The 20888-nt window shown below is 36.5% G+C and overlaps 1 protein-coding gene across 5 annotated transcripts in view; it reads left to right on the top strand.

Annotated features, from left to right (window-relative positions):
* Positions 1 to 20888, top strand: part of ASAP1 (ArfGAP with SH3 domain, ankyrin repeat and PH domain 1) — a 151980-nt gene that overhangs the window by 119371 nt on the left and 11721 nt on the right. For 3 of the 5 annotated variants that reach the window (XM_064507871.1, XM_064507874.1, XM_064507875.1), the window contains 6 exons: positions 1940 to 2007; positions 4510 to 4617; positions 6065 to 6293; positions 11660 to 11713; positions 15141 to 15302; positions 18497 to 18563. In XM_064507871.1, coding sequence (XP_064363941.1) covers positions 1940 to 2007; positions 4510 to 4617; positions 6065 to 6293; positions 11660 to 11713; positions 15141 to 15302; positions 18497 to 18563 — 688 coding nt within the window. The remainder of the gene's footprint in view (positions 1 to 1939; positions 2008 to 4509; positions 4618 to 6064; positions 6294 to 11659; positions 11714 to 15140; positions 15303 to 18496; positions 18564 to 20888) is intronic. The other 2 variants (XM_064507872.1, XM_064507873.1) reach the window with 2 other exon arrangements.

The following is a 20888-nucleotide window of genomic DNA, read 5'->3' as shown; positions in this document are numbered from 1 at the left end:
TTAATTCCACTCTAGATGCATGTGAGCTTTGTGTACACAAGAGTTAATTCTCTCCTTAATATTAATGTTAGTTGGCATTGTGGCTTCACCCAGCATGCCCTAGCCACGACTGTAGTTGACAGGGGAAGGGACTGGCTTTCTCAGCTACTTTTCTTCTGTTTGCTGTCTGCGTGTGAGATACATCACTTGCTGTATCTGCATCAGTTATTTTCCCTTCATTAAAATTGCCGTCTCTATAAACTGTTTGTTCACATTTTTTGTAATCTATAATTAACTAGACTTCCTGCTTTCCTGCCACATCAAAACAGTTAGGAATGTGTCCCTTGAACTCCAGCTCGTCAGGCTCAGGAGCTACCTGTCATATGCTTATCTGTATAAAGATATGGATTCTCCCAGTTGTTGCTATGGGAAGGAAGCTTTCTAAACAGTTGTGTGCAAATTGAAGAGTATGGACTTTTACTTCTCCCTTTCTCCTCGTTTCCATCCTCTTCCTCCACCTCCCCAGTCTACAAACTGTTGCATAAGATTAGGTTCATAACTCAGTGGTAGAAATCATTGGTTTCCTTGGCTTTTTCATACATCCTTAGGACACTAGGATGTTGTAACACTATCATAGGTCAAAGAATTTGATGCGACTTTTATTTTATTTTTTTAACACATATTCCCCTACTTAATAAGAAAATTAATTGAACAAGCGCAAGCACATCCACTGGTCCTTCTTTTGAACCCTCTACTAGGTAGCTGCTGTAAGAGGGATCTTACCTTCTTGGGCCACTGTTTCTTTCTTGAGATTTCACATAGGAGATGCGTATCTTTAGGCCTCAAATCATCATTTTTATACTTACAGACTAAAAGTATGGAATTTATGTAGTCTCTTAAGCAATCTCTGTTTTAACTTGAATTAAGAAATAATATATTTACATTACTCCTCATATTAGAAGTTCTGATCCTCAGTTATGTCTTTCCATAAGGAGCCCTCCTTCTTCCAGAGATCTTCATTACTTTAGATTCAAAGAAGCCTCTTTGAATGACAGATATTGAAAGTGGCCTTTTTAGGTGGCTCTTTTATATTTTCTAGAGGTGTTTTATATATAATATTGAACAGATGTGGCTGCTTGTGAAACCTCAGCTTAATTTGACTGTTTTCAGTGTCTAGTCAGAGGAAAACTTTGCAACCTGGAGAAGGGGTAGAGCATACTCTGGTCCAGCTCCATGGTATTTGCAGGAACAGTGTAAGAATAATCTTTACCTAGAATTTGTCCACAAAAAATTTTAGGGGGAATTTTTTTAAGAGTTGCTAATGAATATCTAGGAAGGATCATATTAGACGTTGCATTGGGGAACTTTCTAGAGGGCTCGGATATCGTCTGTTTGGGCATTATTTTAAAATCTAAAGGATTTTATAGCCTTCAGAAAGAAGAAGAAGGAAAAAAACCAGCTAGCAAGCCTGTAAGTAATTCCTGTTCCAGTGCTGTCTTAGAATAGGACTTCTGTCTTCTGATTCAGGCTTCAGACAGCTATGTAGTCAGTCAGAGTAAAAAGTGCTTGGGTCAATATTTGCATTTTTTTTCTTTTAATCGTAGAATAGTTTTCTCTTCTGAGCTAGCTTGCTGCGTCTGCTTGCTTTTTCTGCTTATTCGTTTAAGAGTTTTATTGGCAAAGGAGTTGAGCAGAGGCTGAAATGACTACGTTTCTTTATATTCTCTGCTAGGATGGTTAGGAGGGATATGGGGACTGTCTCAACACATGCTGCTGTTCAGAAAGAGCCTGATGATACATGAAGTGCATGAGCACTTAGAGTGGAATCTTAAGAGCTGCAGCTGCTATAGAGTAAATAGACATTTTTAATCACTTTTAGAAGTTACTCTGCTAAAAATACCGAAACTTAATGATTCTTTAGACATCTCAAAGAATTACTGTGTTTTTATTAATTTTGTAGTAAACCAAGCTGGAGAGACGGCTCTGGACACAGCAAAAAGACTGAAAGCTGTCCAGTGTGAAGAACTGGTAAGGAAGGAAATAAAAGGAAGGAAGCGTACTTCGTTAAAGATATGATCTATGTAGAGTATTCTTTACTGCTACATCTCACACTTGGTATCGCTCTTGACTGGCTGTCGGCTGGTCTAAAGGCCCTACCATAGATTTTTTTTTTTTTAAACTTTGATACACCGTTGTCATTTTCTTTATAATCGCATGAGAAAGAGTTTATTTCCTACTAGAAATACTTAGCTGTTTTAACCAGCCTATTTGCAGTCCATAAGTTTTAGGGGTCAGGTATTTGTCTGAAGATCAGTTGTTCAGTGTCCTAGACTAATGCAGTTTCTTTAACTCAAAAGCTCTGCTTACAGACATTTTTGTCACAAGCACAAATCAACTCCCAAAATATTCAGTCTATCAAAAGCTTTCAGGTCTGGATCTTTGCTTGGCTTTTCCTGTTTTGGTTTTTTCCAGCTTGTTTAATGGGACAGTCAGACAGTTCAGAGGTCCTGAAAGTCTCTTGACAAGGAGAATTGAAACAAAATTAAACCTCCTTAAAGAAGAAAGAAGAGAAAGTATAGTGAACAAACTGAAGTGTAATGTCTGGAAGCTGAGGTAGCAAAAATGTTAAACACTACCATCTTTGGGAGTTTTTCCTCTCCTTTGATCGTAGTCAGGGCAAAACTTTCTGGAATCTCCAGAATGTATGAGTGGTCTTGAGAGACAGAAACTTACCGGAGTTTAAGAAATAAGGATATCAGAACTAAGGGTTTTTCCCAGGTATGCTACTGAAGCACTAAACCAAGAATAGGGATTCTGCATTAGAGCAGCAAGCTTGTTTGTCCTTAGCCCTCTAAGATGCTTGACCAACATGCATTTAGTAGGCAACTACCATCAAGGAATTAAAAAGCTTAAGCTGTACTGTTTCATGTACAGGACAAACTCAGAGGAATCTACAAAACAGTAGTGACTTGCAACTTGATTCTGTTTCTCAGAACTCTTTCCCCCTCATTTTGACAATCCAAGGAGAAGGAGATGTACTCTTTCTCTGCAGCTGGTAATTTTAGTATCTTTTATTTAGCAACTGAAAGTTCTTGACATGTAATAATTAAATATTGCACTATCAAGAGATATTTTCCTTCAAAATTCAGAATTATTTTCTTTATTTCAGGAGATGCAAGTCAACATTATGCTATGGTTGATAAGGTTGTACTCTCACTGACTTCATTGCTTCCATGTCTGCAGTGCTAGTACTTTTTCCAGGGTTTTGAGTACTCTATCAGCTGAAGAACAACTTCTATACAACACACAATTGGAATAGATTACTTTTTTCTTTGCAATATATACTTCATTAAGTAATGCCTGCCATTAGTGTGGACCAGTTGATTGTGTTTAAGAACAAACAAACAAAAAAACTTGGATGCTGTCAGTGAGCTTATCTAGCAATTAATCATTTCAGTTACTGTAATTGAAATTCTGTGAATACCTCTCACTTGGATTTTCAGTTAACTATAACAGAGTGTTTTATGCCTTTTCTAAATCTTTTCATTTTTGAAGAAAATATTTTTGTATTTTTCTTAAAAGTAGCAGTGAGATGAGGTAAGACTAAAAGAAATATAAATGGATATGGTATACCATGGACACAAAAATGTAGAAAATAAACATCTAAATGCTTGCAGTGTAATAGATGTACTGAGCTGATTTCGGTTTTATAACTTAGTCTTAACTGTATAATTCCATTCAATTTCAACTAAATTAGGTGCATTAATACTTATACAGAAGGATGAAAATACTTTCTTATCGCTCCCAAATCTTATTTAGGAATGATCTTGTCTGGTTACAGGTTCTCCTGAATCAACTATTACCAAAGAGACTATGTTTTAAAGGATGTGCAGGCAAAAAGAATGATGGGAGTTCTGAGTATTGAAATGGAGAACTTGTTACTTCCGAGAATTAATGAACTGCAGTTTTCTGTTTTTGCTGATGGTTGCAGAAGTAGTAGTTTTTTAAAGAATGTGAATACATTATGCAGACTGGCAATTTAGAGGAATTCTGTGCATCATATTAGCCTGATCCAGTGGTAGGGAGAGAAGAAACACTTAAATATTTAAATAAAGGATCAGTTCCTTTATTGATTGCAACACAAGAATTGTGATTTTGGGGGGTAACAGTCATATATCCCCAAATTTATAAATAAATTTTGCCAATAATTCTGTGATGAAATGAACATCAAAAATTACCCATTTAGATAATTCAGTACTTCAAAAAAAAAAAAAAAAAGCAAAAAAAAAAAAGCCTGTTTATCTAATTCTGTGCAAAAAATATTCTTTTTGGCCTTTATTCTTATATACCCTAAATAAAATCTTAAACTAAGAAAAAGAAGGTGGTTTGTCTGATGGACCTGAAAGTGTTGACGATCTGGTCAAGTTTTAAAATTGTAAATATTTCTATTCATTGCTGGTTATGACAAAATTAAATGTGTGGACGCTGAGGGAACAGAAAATGTTTAGTAAGAGTTGTTATTTTTTTCAGCTTTCTCAAGCCAAGGCAGGAAAGCTAAATCCTCACGTCCATGTGGAGTACGAGTGGAATCTTCGTCAGGAAGAAATTGATGAAAGTGATGATGACTTAGATGATAAGGTATGAATTACCGATATGGCTTTGTGGAAAGGTGTCAGAGTTTCTGTCCTATGGAAGTGAATGGAAATTATTGAGACCCCTTTCAACTTACTTTTTTCTAGCAGACCTTGAAAAAAATGCTGATTTTAAAGCCTTTATTAAAGAATTGCCAAAGTGCTTTTTAAATATACTTTGTCAACCTAGTTATTTTAGACTAGAGTTTTAGAAGTTTTGCTTTGAGAAGACACACGATTTAATGTAAATAACTAAATATAGATTTATTTTCTCTGTGTCGTTTTCTCCCCTACCAATTTTGGGTTGTAAATTTCTAGCTGGAAGAAATCTACAGCTTTCATCCTTAGTTCTTCCACAAATTTAATTAAAAGCTAGTTGTTGAATCAGTAACTCTGTGTATTTTTCAAAAAAAAAATGAGCTGTGTAGTTTATTCCTGGTAAAAAGGAGTAAGGAAAAGACCTGACTTGAGGGCATGGGATAATTGCCACCTTAACACATGGAAAACTTAGGGTCAGTGTCCTACTTTAGCAAGTCAGTTAATTATTCTGCTTAGTTTCTGCAGTAAAATGGAGATACACCTTCCCTATTTTATATGTGTGCTCTAGAAAGAAATGTGATCACTTTTTCACCTGCTGTAACACTTGAGACTGGATAATTCAGGCACCCAAATAATCTGCATATCTTTAAGTGCAGTACTGAGCAAAATAAATATCTCTGCAAGGAGCTGCATGAGAGTGGCTAATGCTATGGTAAGCCTGCCTGAACCAGAGCTGCAATGAAGCAGATCATGGAGCAGTATATACAGCCATTAATGACTGCCTGTGCAGTCAAAAGACCTGTACCGCTATTAATGATTGCTGTGCAAAATTTCTGCAAAAATAATTATGTACCTTTAAAAGAACAGCCGTACCACTGAACGTATTGCTAGTGCAGTAAGCAAATAAACCCAATGTGTCAAAGTAGTAGTTCTTTCATTTTTAATGTGTATCAACGGGGTCATATATTTGATCTTTGAGGATAACTGATTAAAGTGCTGTTTGAACTGAAGGTTACTCTTGCATCCTAAAAAAAATTACTAGGCTTTTTTAGTACATTATTTGGTATACTATTATATAATAATAAGTATATAATATAATATATAATAATATATAATAATATAAGATACTATAATATTATAGTATATTATATATAATATTATGTATCTACTGCTTTAAAGATAAATCTAGCTTTGTGTACATGTTGATTCATTGATGATACCATCTTTAATTTTCGGTTACAGAGGACAGCGTCTTTCAGGTTGGATGTCTGAGAGAGTGTGAGCTTATTTATCCAATAAAGAAAAAAGTTATGCTCCTGTCTACTAGAATATGTTCTATTATATTCTTTCCCAAACATGTTAATTATATTAAATATGTAGACAGCTGTATAATATATTTTTCAATTTATTCACAGCCTAGTCCTATAAAAAAAGAAAGATCTCCAAGACCCCAAAGTTTTTGTCACTCTTCTAGTATTTCTCCCCAAGACAAAATGAGTCTTCCTGGATTTAGCACTCCTAGAGACAAGCAAAGACTCTCCTATGGAGCTTTCACCAACCAGATTTTTGCTTCCACAAGCACAGATTCACCCACCTCTCCAACTGCAGATGCGCCTCCTCTCCCTCCTAGAAATGCTGGCAAAGGTAAGACTGTTCTCAAACTACTCTTGCAAAACAGTGTTTTTTCCACAGCTGTCTTTTCTGGAAAAAGTATAATGTATCTGCTTTAAGGTATAATATGTTTTTTTTTCTCATTTCTCATTGTGCTAATGTTTTAATATGGTTCAATGCATGTTCTCAAAAGTCAAAAGAAAAACTTTAGTGGATTCATATTCATAAAAATGTTCATGAATGGGTAAAAAAATGTAACTGCTAAATAAAAGCTGATTCATTTTCTATAGAAATTCTGTTAATATCTTGCAGAAGCATATATAATACAAGTGTTTAAATAAAAAAAGTTGCTAGTGGGTAGTACTGTAGGATGAGGTACTATGTAGGGTCTGGCAGAGAAGGCAAAGAAACAAAGCTTTGAAGGAAAGGAGGTGCAAGAAGACTCCTTCTCCTTGCAGTCAGGCTGTGTGGAAAAAAGAAGAATACCAGAATGACCTGTGAAGAGTTAGGCATGTTGGTGTTGAAGTTTCTTCTTCTCAGTGCATCCAGATGCCCCTTCCACTTTGAGGGAAGGTGGTGGGAGCAAGGTGTAAAGAACTGCAGAGGAAGTACCAAGCCAATTGCCAAATGGTTAACAAGTCACTTACAGACTGAAGATCTGCATTAAAAGGCACCCGGTCTCGAGTGAAACAATCATTTTGCATGTAGCGTTTTCCATAAGGAAGGCTTATGCCACAGTTGGATTATTTTTGCTACCTACATTCAGTCCAGATGGATGAGATGCTTTTTCTTCTGTGATTAATAGTAGTGACACTGTTGGTGGTAGCATTTGAAAGGGCAGAGAACTTATTTTCATAAGAGGTTTACTGTTACAGTCTTAGTGGGTAAGGATTCTGTAACCTAGATAGCTATAAACCTCAAGTTTAGAGGACATACTGAACAAAACCTGTAACTTTACCATAATTTGTGGAAGTCTAGTCTTAGAACAAAAAAAATCCTTGAATTTTCCCCTTTTTTACTAATTTAATTTAGAAATAGTCAAACTGTGTTTCTACTTCTAAGTAGGCTTTCTAGAGAAAACTTTAGTTGTGATGAAGGCTACAAAGTAGTTCAAGGCTTCAGTGGTTATGCCTGCTCTGCTCTCTTTTGTTAACACCGCTGTAATTTTGTACTTTGTTTCTTCAACTTCTAATTAACTTTGTTTTCAAAGAAAAGCTCTCAGTAAAATATGAAAGATAAAAAGGGACAGTATAGAGTCTGCTGACATCAGATGTCTGCTGTTACATGATTTAAATGCTATACTTAAGAACTACTGTTCCACCATTGATCTTAGTCATGTATGGCAACTTTACAGTCCCTGGCCTCTGTTTTTATTTTAAAACAGGCTTGTTGCCTGTTAAGAGAATAAGCAGTTTTTCAAGGATATATACATTTTTTCATCTGAGACTTGATAATCTGAGGGTTTTTTATATTGCTTTCACTGGAAACTCATTTGTACTAGTTGTGACTATGCCATATTGACTTTCCTGTTGGTTCTAGAAGATTCTAACCTTTTCCTTGCCTCCCCCCCTTTTATTTCGTGTTTTTATACTCATGCTCTGTTTAACTATCACCTACTAATTGATTATCGTCAGAAACAGAATACTGGTTTACATGTTCAGTCTAACCTAGGGTAACTTTCTTTTTTGGTCATGTAAGAGTTGCAAGAGTTGGGAACTAAACATGAAGCTTGTTTTCTTAACAAGGTTAAGGAGCTTGTATCTCATATCCATGTCTACAGTATTCAGTATGCTGTCAGCTTTCAGTGGATTAAGAAGAAAATTTCTTTGTCATTATATATTGTAGTTCTCATACACAGTTATTCAGAAAACTGCCTTTCTTCAGAAAGGGGAATATTTGCATATATGTTTCATTGAAGTATGTGTTCAGGTTTTGGATATGCTAAGCATTTGCCTAGGTGTTTCTGCAAATTGTTTTCCAGATGAGTGAATCAATAGAACACTGAAGCTACTTTGAAAGAAATGACACGTTGAATAATTTTGTGTTTTCATTTCAAGGATTAAGAAAAAGAAATCCTTATTTATATTGCAACAGTATAATTAAGATGATATCACAAAGCATGGAGAAACGTTGCCTTCTAGTGATAATAGTAATGTAACCACTACGTCAGAGTGGAAAATGTCAGTCACAGTACAAGTCTGAGTGAGAGGTTGAATGGAACTAACTGTTAACTTTAAGTGACGAGGTTTCCCTGCTTCAAAAATGCCAAAATTTTACTGTCTGCTAGTGATGCTGTATTTTGGGTTGATTTCTGTTCAGTGACATTGCCAAGTATTTAATCAGTTTTAGAAACATCCATTATATGCAGATCTATACCATCTGTGATTACAGGAATAGTTTAACATCCTCAAAAGGACCACGGGACAAAGTAGCAAATGCTAAGAACAGTCATGAGTATGTAACAGTCACTATGGTTGTCAGTATAGATGCTTTTGTGGTTGGTTATAAATGGTGCTACACCCTGTCACCTCTTCCCCCCCCCCCCCCCCCCCCCCGGTGTTTAAAAGAACAAGAAGCAGCCCTGCCCCCTTCCATAGGACACTGGTGGCAGATGTTAATTTTGAAACGGTCTGAAATTATTCTGTTTCTTTAGGGGGAAAAAAAAAACTTACACATTTGGTCTGCTCTCTTGATTATTAGTAATAGAGCATATGCCTATGTCAAAGTTAACATACAAGGCGGCTTATCAAATTCTTTTTTTGTTAGACAAGTACCTTTTGAGTGCTATTTGATATAAGACAATCTGAAAACATATGATTATATTTTGTACTAAGTTTCCTAAAGAGCAAGAGTAAGAGGAGCATTCAATCCGTAACCAAATTTAAACTTATCTTCTCTCCCAGAGTGTAATCTGATCTTTGCCCCTGCTCTGCTGTGAGACCCCAACAGATCCCATAGGACCCTGGTAGAGCACAGAGTCAGTCTGTAGGGGGGGATAGCTGGTGGGATCCTTATTTTAGAAAGAAGCAGAGGTTTTAAAAGTTTCATAATGTTTATATCCTTTTGGACATACAGATAATAAATCTTTTCCAAATCATGCTGTATATTTAAACAAAAACGCCTCCCTTTAGCCCTCTGTAAGCTGGCTTTATTCGCCAGTGAAGTTCCTTGGTAGCAAGGTTCCATGGTGTTTGCTGAGATGTCACAGTGGAGTGGAAGCCACCGAGTCTGAGCTTTGTATTGGGGAGAGAAGGTAAGTTTAAAGCAATTTAAGTAATGAATACCCCTCTTGCCCGTGGCTTTTAGTGGATTTGGTGTCTAAGAATTAGTTTGATTCATTGTTAAAATTGTATGGGTGGATTTATAATTGTTGGAACGTGCAAATCCTGGAATTCGTAAGTTCTGTCATACATCATGTTAATGGAAGTCCAGATTTACTAGTTGGATAACATTTCAAAAAAAGTGCTGGAGTGAGATTACTTCTGGTTTTATTTACATTCAGAAAGCAGAGAGCTGTGGTGAATTTTTTTTCAGGTTATTGATAGTCCTTAACTATCTACTGTCAGTCTGGAAGTGAAGGTTCCTTGCAGCAGTAGCGTAACAGATGTGCCTGCACGTTGGCTGTTTCTGTGCAGTCTCAGTAATCCTAAACTGATCACGAATACTGTCTTAGCCAACGTATTCTTCACTAACACAGCTCATATGTGGGTACATGTTACTTTCCACCGTCTCTGCTATAGTTTTTGTTAATCCTAATAGGCAGAATGAAAAGCAGAGTGTAATAGCTTTATAAACCACCACAGCATGTCTAGTAGTTTATCTAACTTTATTCAGGTTCAACTTACTTGTGTTGTAGTAGTGAAGTGGTTGTATGACTAGGCACAGTAGCTTGAATAAAAGTTTGCACAAGCTTAACTGCAAACCCACAGTGAGGGCAATATTGCTAACTACTGTTCCTAGTTTTGTAGAAGTGTTAGGTAAATCTAAACCAGCTTTCCATAATTTTAGCTGAAAGCTAGTTGGTCTCCAGTGGTTCTGCCTATATCCATCACAAAAGAAATGAGCATGGAGGGTAGGGGGTCAGTGTTATGTCACAGAGTTAACCTTGGAGCTCAAATACAGGTAAGTTTGCAGATTTTACACACACTTCTACAACTCTGACATTAGGTATGTAAAACCAGAAGACACCACCTTTGCAATACCAGGCCGTTGCTATTGCGAATCCTATGTTACATAATCTACTTCTTTACCTCATCAAGCTCATTTTTAAACAAATTAGTTAATTTGCATTTGTTAATAACTTCTAAAAGTTCACTGCCTTGCTTACAGCGTTAGACATCTTAGAAATCCAGTAAATTTACTTTATGTACCAACATTATTATCTAGCTTCAATAATTTTTCTCTTTGATCGGTGCTTATATCGACACAGTACCTGGAGAGCAGTCATACAGGCCTCTGTTTTGTTAAACTAAACAAACCAAGCATCTTTCACCTCTTCGAATATTTTTTCATTCTCCTATCATCCCAGTTGTCCTTTCATTCTAGTAGCCCCTTCTCTGCACCTTTGCTGTTTAAATCCATTTTCTTAAACATGGGTGACTGGAGCTGCGTGCACTGTTCTAGGCAGGGTCTTGCAGGAGCAGCATTAAAACCTTCCTGCTTCTGCTGGAAATACTATGTCAGAACATCTTTTTGTCCTGGTTATTTTTTCTGTGGTTGCATTGTACTATGGCATACAGTCATTATACAGATAGTCTCTACTACCGTTTTCAACCGATGAGGCACCAGGCTATAATACAAATCTTCCCTTGGTCTAGAAGTTAATTTTATCCATAATACTGTTGTATTCCATCCCATTTCTGTTACTTCAGTCTTTGAGGTCACTCAGTTTCTCCTGTTTGATTTGAGTGCTGTCAGGATGTAATACTGCAGCTTGCTCTTTCACGTGCTTGTAGACTTATTTTTTTTAAATATGCTTACAAATGTGTTATATGTTTTGGTTAAATAAAATGTAGTTATCTCTTAGTACTCTAATAGGAAGGGAAGGCTAATTGACAGCCATTTATTTCCACGTAGTTACGTTTGTACAGCACCCCAAAAATTGTTGAATATAAGTTTTGGCTTTTTTTTTAGTGTTAATTAAAGAATGTACTTCAGATGTTGTTTTTGAATCAATTTATGTTCTTATCTTTGTTGTTTAGAGTAACTGTGATCATTGTTTCTTTAATAATGGTCTTACTTTCAGTAATAAAGATATATGATCTAAAGTAAGACAAACTGAAGAAGGCTTTTAGTAATATCTGTGCAGAAATTGTCACTCATAAGAACTTGAAAAATAAGGTTAACAATGTTTTTTAATGAAAATACCATTTTTAATACAAACTTACTTTCCTTTGCAGTACCTGTTCTACCATTAACTGGAATACTGGTTCTTCCATATCTCTCATTAAGTGGTAAAATATAAATGTGAATGTGAGGTTTATACACTATCAAAACACCATTTCTTGAGTGGATGGTAACAGCTTTGCATGTTGTCACTAGAGCACAAATTAATAGATACTATACTAACTCCACAAAAGCTGAAGGGCAACGCACTATTAATTGCAGACTTCTTCCTGTTATTTACCTTAATATACTAAGTCTGAGTCTATTTGCATATGAAAGCATGACACACGTGATAGGAAAAAGAGATAAAAGATGAGAACAGCTTGTGTTGAAAGCAACTACTACCCAGCTAACTGAAGAAAAGAGAGCCCAAAGGGAACAGAATAAAAAGATCCTAGGTCAAGCTGCTGATTTTTTGTCTTGCGTGGGAAAGCACTCTTCATGAAATGTGAACTTCACAACTATGTGAGAAGTCATCATAGAGAAGAAATGGTTGGCTTATTTGCTCCCTGGTTAGAATCACAAAGTATCTTTGATTCAGAAGATTAACTGCTCTCTGATTAGTACTTAGAAATATCTACCTTGCCTTGTACAGTTAAAAAAAATATTGTGTAACAGTGTTATGAGAATGTATGCATATTATAATATTACATATATTGCATGTAACATATAAAGTATTTGATAATTTTATGCACACTTAATGTGTCATCAGACCTTTGTATTATTTCATCACCTGTTTCTGTAAATTATTTTAGATTCCAGAGTGTTTTTCATGTTGGCTTTATTCAAAATGTGATGCGATTTTGTACATTTTTCTGAAAAGTGGTTTGAAGTTTTCCCTTGTTTACTGTTTATTTGAAAATACGTTATTTTATAAGCATTCCCGCCAGCCGTCTAATCATTAGTATGAGTCCTAAATTCATATTTATTTGGTCCATTTACCCAGCTATGAAACTAATACAGTAACGTATGCTAGAAGTCTGAAAAGATGCAGTTATTAACACCTTTTCCCTAAAATTGCTTGGTACCATATGAACTTTTGAAAGCTGTGATGTGATAACATTTTTAAACTTTTCTGATATCTATAGACATACTAGTAGTGTGAAATAGAAAATATTTGTATCTAATCACATACTAAATCTTACTTGTGTGGGGAAGATTTCTTCATTTTATTGACAATATGAAGCTCAAATTGTAGTCGCTTCATTTCTGAAGCTGTATTTTTGCAATAAGTGTATAATGCTCTTTCAATATATTTCCTCACTTTTTAAGTGAAGTTTGAGCTATTTTTGATTTTGCAGGGTGGGGGAAGAACCAACCTCTTTTTAGTCTGGAATAAGGATATAGTGTAGTTCAAATAGTAGGACACTAGGTGGTAGTAGGATGGAAGCTTTTGAAGTGTTAGCAGTTCCCACTTGCAGACATTTTGGGAGTATGTCACTCCAATTGGAGATTTCAGCATAGCATTTTTCTGCTGTCATACTATGTATGTTGTCTATATGCTTTAAAAATAATATTGCTGTTAATGCTGGTTATTTAGTTTTCCTTTCAACCCCAACACTCCTAGATATGCTTGGAGTTACTTATGGTTTATAGAACAGCTTTGCTTAATAATAAGCATTTAAGCAAACTAGAGGACTTCTAACGTGCAGTAGTCTAGGGGATCCTCAGTCAAGATTTAGCATAAGAAAATGTTATTTGTTTTTGCTGACAGAAACTAGTTTCAAAATATGGTTTAAATTACCTTACTTTCTTAAATAACTGAAGCTCAAAGCAGAAATGAAAATAAGAAAGGATAAAAATTGGAGAACAGTCTTGTTAATTTGCACTAACATTTCACTGCTTGTCAATTAATGGCCTTGTGAGCTTAGGAGTAAATTAAATAGAGAAGAATTTTTATTCACGGTAGTAAGCAATGAATGAAAGGCCAGGCCCCAAATACCTGCTGGTGTTGTGGTCAAGATACTCACCTGCGCAATGAGAAGCCTTCCAGTCTTGAATCTGGAAGAGAATAGATTGGACCACTAACTTGTTATGGGCAGTTTTATTAATCATGCTCTGGGGGTTATGAAGAAAGGAGGAGGTCACCAGTGGAAAGATTGTTCTGCACTGATTTTAATACTTTTATGAAATGTAGTAATTTGGGAAGGAACTTTGGTAATTTTCACTTTTACTACAGAGATTGGAAATAAGTCTTTCTAAAGAGGCAGCTTTAGTTCTGTGTGCAAGTTAGGGTACATGCCAATTAACAAAATGAAAATTTTGTCTCAAATACAGTTCAAATAAGTTATGTTTTCAGGAATAAGTAAGTAGATTTTGTAGCATTTTAAAATATTAGATGGTTAGACCTGAACTTTCAGCTACAACTAAATTTTGCTTTCAGAACTATATGGTCAGACATCTGCATTTATCCAGTCTGTGATGGCAAAGCTGTCGAACATGCAAGACTTGCTGCAGGATCATGGACTGGTGTAAAGCATTACTATTTTGATAAGGTGGAAAAAAAAAACACATGTAAAGCTATTCTAAATTAACATAGAACCAACTTAGATAAATGTTTCAGCAATTTTTTTGGCAGTAATGAAAGTTGGCTTAATCAGTCTTCCTTTCACACTGCATTTTTGTGCCCTGCACTGCTTGCTTCCTTGAGCTCATTCAAGCATTTATGAAGGTGAATGGTGAAGTGGATCGGGGGAACCACTCCTCTACTTCCTAGGTTATTTTTTAATCTGTATCTATTCCCATATCCTGTTGAACAATATCTATGCCAACATCATTGTAAGGGGAAATACAGGGTGTTGGGGGTAGGATAGGGCTGACTACGGAAGCTGTAATAAGCAATGCTACCATAATATAGCTAATCTCAGCCTTAGAAAGGGATTTTCTGATGTTTGTTTTATATGCCCTGCAAACAATAATTTGTCGTATTCTAAAAATGTGTGTTTTTCTATGCTTAAGCCACAGGGGAGGAAAAAAAAGGAAAATAACTATAGAAAAATGTGTTAAGCTTAGAATCCCATTTTCAAGTTTTGAAGAAAGTTTGAAGATGGATTTCATTTATTTATTTACTTGTTTTACCAGAATTAATACAGGATGCTCTGGAGCAAAAAACCCTGACTACACAAGAGAGCATCTAGAAAGTTATTTCATTCTGGTGTCAATCAGTCTTAAACCCAAATGTTAAATATTACTTAATATTAAGATTTTGTGTACTTTGTTGTAACAATGCCTAAAATCAAAAATCCTGGAGTGACTAATCCTGTATTTTTAAACAAATCCGTGTGTGTCATTTTCTCATCAGGTTGCTTCTATTCCTCGGTTAGACTGGTTAGAAACATGGTGAATGTCTCGTTCAATCTAAACAGTGTTTCGGCATGGCTTGTCCTTTGGTTTAGTCTTTTGCTGCACTTTACTGTGGTCTGACTGTGAATTTTGCAGTGCTGCTTTGACGTTTATGCGCGTGCACGTGTAAGACGACTGTCTGTTGTTTTGCAGGCCCACCTTCAACCCTCCCTCTAAGCACCCCAACCTCTAGTGGCAGCTCCACTCTGTCCAAGAAGAGGCCACCTCCCCCGCCCCCCGGACACAAACGAACCCTCTCTGACCCACCAAGCCCACTACCTCACGGACCCCAGAGTAAGGGCCCAATTCCTTGGGGTGAGTCTTTTGAAACGCAAAGTGAAAGGGCAGGGGAAAGCCTTTACGACGGGTGATCTATAACCTGTGGTTGCTTTTGCCTAGTGCTTGCTTTCCAGTGGTTGCAGCTCGATGCAGTGTCAGCTCAGATGGGTCCGCAGTTGTGTCTTCCGTCTCCGTAGCTTCCAGCCTTCTGTGTCTGAGTCTCGCTGGGGAAAATTGGTGATATTCCAGGTTTCCCCGGGGCCCAGTTCAACCTCCTTTGCCTCCTCTCTCCTCCCCAGCCTCCTAGGCTGCCTTTACCATGTCCCCCTCCTCTGCTGCAGCTACTCTGCATCTACTTCCTTAGCCTGCTCCTCTTCTCACCAGCTAATTTGGCTGGATGGACCCTGATTTGGGGCAGACACACTGCAATAAATCTGTGCAGTTCTCCTGAAGGCAGAGTAACGTGTTTCCTGGGGCTATGTGCCAAATCTCTCCTGCAAAGTGTTCATACCTAGCTGGTTGGGATGTGTTGTCTTAATATGTTTTCAGGTTTTGTGATGTTGTCTGTACGTATACAAAGACTTGGTTTGCATCCTTCTACCAGCAGGATAAATTAAAAAAAAAAAAAAAAAATTTTCTGGGGGACACTTTCTAAAAAGTATTTTCCTGTCTGTTCAAATTCGTTCTCTTTTTAATAAAGATTTCTCTGTGCAGTCAGTTTTTCCCTGTGGCTATAAATCACAGGCCCATGTAATTTTCTATAATTTTAGTATAGCTGGTGAGATTTCCTTAAATCCTATTAACTTTTGAGCTGCAATCCAATACTTATGTAAGGGGGTCATCCAAATACTACTCAGTTCTCTGAGTATCCTTTGTATCCTAATATGAACACAAAATCTCCAGCAAGCCTAAAAGCACCATTTTATCTGGAAAAAACTTGAGTTAAATGTGTTGCTCATGTATAGTATATATGTGATTTAGTCGAGGATTTAATATGAAGAAAAGTAGCAAGTCTAATGAAAAGTAAAGCCTCTTTCTTAACGAATAAAAGTAACGTCAATCTTTGCATTTCTCTGCTTTTTCAGAGTTTGTGATGTGGAAAATATGTTGCCTATTCTGCCTGTTCTAACAGCCCTATACTATTTCAGAGGTAGTGAAAACGTTCTGAGGAGCTTGGGCTTTAAAATTAAAACATCTTCTAGTCCAAACCAGCACCTAAAATACCATATACTATAACGCTGTTTAGTACAACACTGGTGGAATATAACACGTGTAGAATGAAAATTGTGATGAGAGCAGATGTTAAGTTAGTACCATTTTTTCTTAAAAATATACCAGTTGAGAGAGGAACAAAATCTCAGAAAATATGGGAAGATGTAGGTGTGGAGTTGAAGTCGAAAAAGTTTGAAGTAGTAGAATAGCTTTTCAAAGCAGAGTCAGAGAAAAGAACTGTCTGCCATACTGCGCAGAGTACATTTCTATGGATGGAAGGAGAGGCCTTTTCTCCCCCTTTTCTTAGATGAGAACTGTACAAAAATTGCTTAGGATTTTAAGTATTAAGTGTTGAGTATAGAAAAGTTTTTTTTTTTTTTTTTTTTTTTTTTTTTTTTAAAGAGGGAGTTTCTCCTATCTGCCTTTGCTGTGGTCTTTGTTCAAGAGCTTTGTCAGAAGTTCACCGCTTTACCTTTCAGAAGCTTCTCTCTGTGTTGTCATTTTTCCTGCTATTTTGCATTTCAGCATTTTTCTCACCTGTACGTTAATTGAGGGTTCAAGTAGAACAATCCTTAAGTTATGTCCTACCAAATTAAGTTACTATTCAAAGATGTTTTAAGTGTCATTTAGATTATTTTGTTTTTCTATAGCAACCATGAGAGATTTTTCCTTGCTTTATCCATAGGACCCCTACGTGAAGGAGTTAGTGTTTGTTCTTGTTTTAAAACTTGTTACTTTTCCATTTTTAATATAAACAGATTTTTTTTTTAACAAGACTCAGTATTAGCCTCTCTGCAGCAATTGAAATTCATGAGAGTTAAGGGAATGTTAACTGTTTTTGAAAATTCCACCTTAAGATCTAATTATGACATAGGATTGGCTGCAATCTTATCACAGTTCCTATAATTTTTTGCTCCTTCTCTGACACTACCCAAAAAACAAACCCTAACTGAACAGATCTGGGTGACTACCCATGTATGACAAAGTAGATCTCAGTGGAGAAACACCTTGTACTAGCTGGTTTCCAAACTGGAACACATAATACGAGTAGGGAAAAGCTAATTCTTACCTAAATATTAAATTTTTGCCACCATTATTTTATTTAGACTCTGATGCCCTAAGAATGGTACCCAGGGAGATGCATCTGGCTTTTGCATAGGAAATATTGTGCTTTGCTTCTTGGTAAATTTTGCTTCTGGGAAATAGATTTAATTTTTTGAAGCTGGTTCTAAGATTGTTTAGACATGCTGTTACGGAAGAGGGAAGGGGGTATGATGAAGGCACTAAAACAAGATAGGTACTGTAACTGTACCTTGGGAATGGTGGTGATTAATGAAGGAGATGTTTTCTACTGAAAGAGTTCAGAAGCACGTGGTTTGGGCTTTTGCTACTTCTTGACAGAGCTGAGTATACCTAGGACCTTCCCTTTGTCAGGAAGTTAATTCAAGTTATGGTAACGTATTGACTTAAATTGTAGCCTTTTTCTGATTTAATGACTCTGTAGAATAAAATACCAATCCTTAGAAATTTGGTATTTTGTGAATAAAACCAAACTTATGTGGTTTTAGGAAGATGTGCCTTATAAAGCAAAACTTAAACATCTGCCATAAATTTATTTGGATATTGGTTTGCAGTATCTCCTTCCGTTTCAGAGAAAATTGAAAAACTGTATTGAGGCAAAAAAAAAAAAAATATATATATATATTTATATACACACACACACACTGTATAGTAGTAACTCAACAACATAATTCAGTCTTTTCCTTGCCAGCAGATGTCAGCTTCGAGTGATTTGTTTCTAAAGTGTGTTATATGGCAGGTCAGTTTAGATTGTTGTTATGGTCCCTGTAGCTTTCTCGGTTTACAAAGTTTATTAATAAAGGATGGTCTTTAAAATATTTAGACATGTTCTGTAGAGCATACTTGGAAGGCTATGACTTTGTTTTAAATTACACCCTCTATTGATACATTTCAGTTATCTTAATGTTAATTTTTAAAAAATTATTCTTTCACCTCAGGTAATGATTTGGGCCCACCTTCAACTAAGGCTGCAAACAAGTTTGAGGGGATGTCTCAGCAGTCAAGGTAAAATCAAATCTGTGTCTATAAAGTTGAAGACGAAAATTTATCTAAATACATCTAACTTGTAAATGAGAAAAATTAGCCTTTTATATGAGGTAGAACCCCAGCTATGGTACTTCATTAGTGTTTTGCATGTCTTATGACCACACGCATACTTTAGCTTCACTGAGCTTCCTATGCTTTGTTCATAACTATGCAGACACAGTTCATCCTTTGAATGGGATGGACAAAACCACTTGTACCAGTATCCATCCATCGCTCATACAGAAGTGCCTTCTGGGCTAGAGTATGTTGTCTTCAACTGCAGTCCAGAAAGACAAATCTTATCTTCCTATTTCCTGACACTTCATTTTATCTGCTTCGTGGTGTTGAGGTGTCATGCCTATTGCTGTAGAAAAACAAAACACTTCATGGTGTCACTCTTGGTATAGGTTGGTGTAGAAGTAGCTCCCTAAGAGAGAGGACCTGTCTCAGTCTTTCAGATGAGCTGTGTCTGAGTCCGCTAGGCATACGTGCTGACACACAGTTTGTAGTAATGCAAACTGCTTTTAGCTCGTAGTACGTCAGGTCAGTGCGTTACACACATCTTCTTCAATAGCTGGAGAAGAAGGGATCGCCATCTACTCCTGTTGCTCGGTGTTTGCTACTCCTTTATCTGTGTTGTCCTTACGTACAATATATGGCAGTTCCAATCAGCGTGTGCCTCAGGCAGCCTGAGGGAGTCCTTGGCTCACCACAAGTGTATGTGTATGTGATCAGGCCGTGACCAGAGGCAGAGATGTGATGTCAAACAAATCACAGTAGACTTGTCAGTATAGCCACTGGGCGGTCCCTGGTCTGTCTGATCTGCTCTATCAGGACAGGCAGTGGATTTGTTCTTGGTATCAGAGCTGAGTTTCTTTATATGATGAATCCTTTTAGGTGGTATATGGTGTTCAGAGGAAAATAAGTGCTGGTCTACAGCATAAGGAGCTGGTGCCATACTTGATATTCATGACGTGAGGGTGAAGGTGTGAGACTTGTGCTTCATGTCATTAGACTGGAAGGGCGTAGGTAATTATTTATAGAAGCAAGATCGAGTTTGGCTGCTCTTGCAGTTTTGCGTTAAGATATGTTTTGTCTTTAAAACAAACCTAGAAAATTAAGCTGAAAGTGTTTATTCATACTTATTTCAAAGTAAAACATTCAGGGGTAAATAATACTAGAACCAGGGTTGTTGATGAAGCAGAAAACTTTCTGCTCTGTTGAACATATTCTAGCAAGTTCCTGACTCGTTTGTCTCTTTTTCCTCATTGTTTTGAGTTAATTATTTTGAGGCGATACTGATTTTTTTTTTAATGCCTTAAATCAATTTGTTTTCTTCTTTGTAACTTTTTCTAGTGAGGTGCTTGAAATAAACCTAAATATCTCATGAAAAAGCAGAGCTCATAATCCCTTTATTATCACCTTGTGCTAAAAGAGCCTTGAAACATTAAGGACTTGGACTTCCACTAGCATAAATTTAAGGAGGCTGGAATCCAGCAATGCAAATCTTGTCTGAATTATAGCTTCACAAAAGCAGAACAACCAGTGAGATCATTTTCCCCTTTCATGACAGAGTTTAGCTGGTGCCAAACCAGATGGTAGTTTAGAATTAAATTGAGTTAAGGAAGCAAATTATCTTATAAGATTGGTAGTCTGAGCAAACAGGCATAACTTGTATTTGGATCAGGGGTGAAACACTTCCAATTTTTAGCAGAATCTGCTGTTCAATGAGCAGCTTATTTCCTCAAAGATCAGAATTCTTTCTAACTTGTTGCTTGTTTTAAAATGAAATAAAACAGGCAGAACTCCTGTGGAGCCTTTTCCTCATTCAGTACAGTAAGCGTAATGCATCACAGCCATTTATATGTATTAATAAATGATATTTCAAAGCCTTTTTGAATTTCATGACCTAAGACAGTTTAGACTGTGCCTCGAGACAAGCAACCCTTGACATAGTGTGACGTAGCTGTTGACAGCTAACTATGGAAATATCGGTGTCTGTTGTTAATGCATAAAAGTGCACTTCTCAGGAATACGTAAATTGACCAAAGGAAAATTCATTTTCACCAGAACGTTTCAAGGTGTTTGTCAAGATGTGTTCTTCCTACAAACTTCATCACTGAGTTTTAGTCTCTTCTGTGCAAGAATGATTCTAAAAATTATAAAAAAAAATATGCACAGAAATCTGGGGGGGGGGGGGGGGGGGGGAGGTCCGATACTCCATTTATAGAAAAGTGACTCAGGTATGCGTTTGGTGGAAGGATTTTGGCTTTTTGATCAAATTTATAATAAGTGTTACCCTCA

The sequence above is a fragment of the Dromaius novaehollandiae genome, chromosome 2, assembly GCF_036370855.1.
Source record: "Dromaius novaehollandiae isolate bDroNov1 chromosome 2, bDroNov1.hap1, whole genome shotgun sequence".
In the NCBI taxonomy this organism is placed as follows: Eukaryota; Metazoa; Chordata; class Aves; order Casuariiformes; family Dromaiidae; genus Dromaius; species Dromaius novaehollandiae.
Note: the sequence above shows the minus strand (reverse complement) of the source record. Positions and strands in the feature narration are given on the sequence as shown.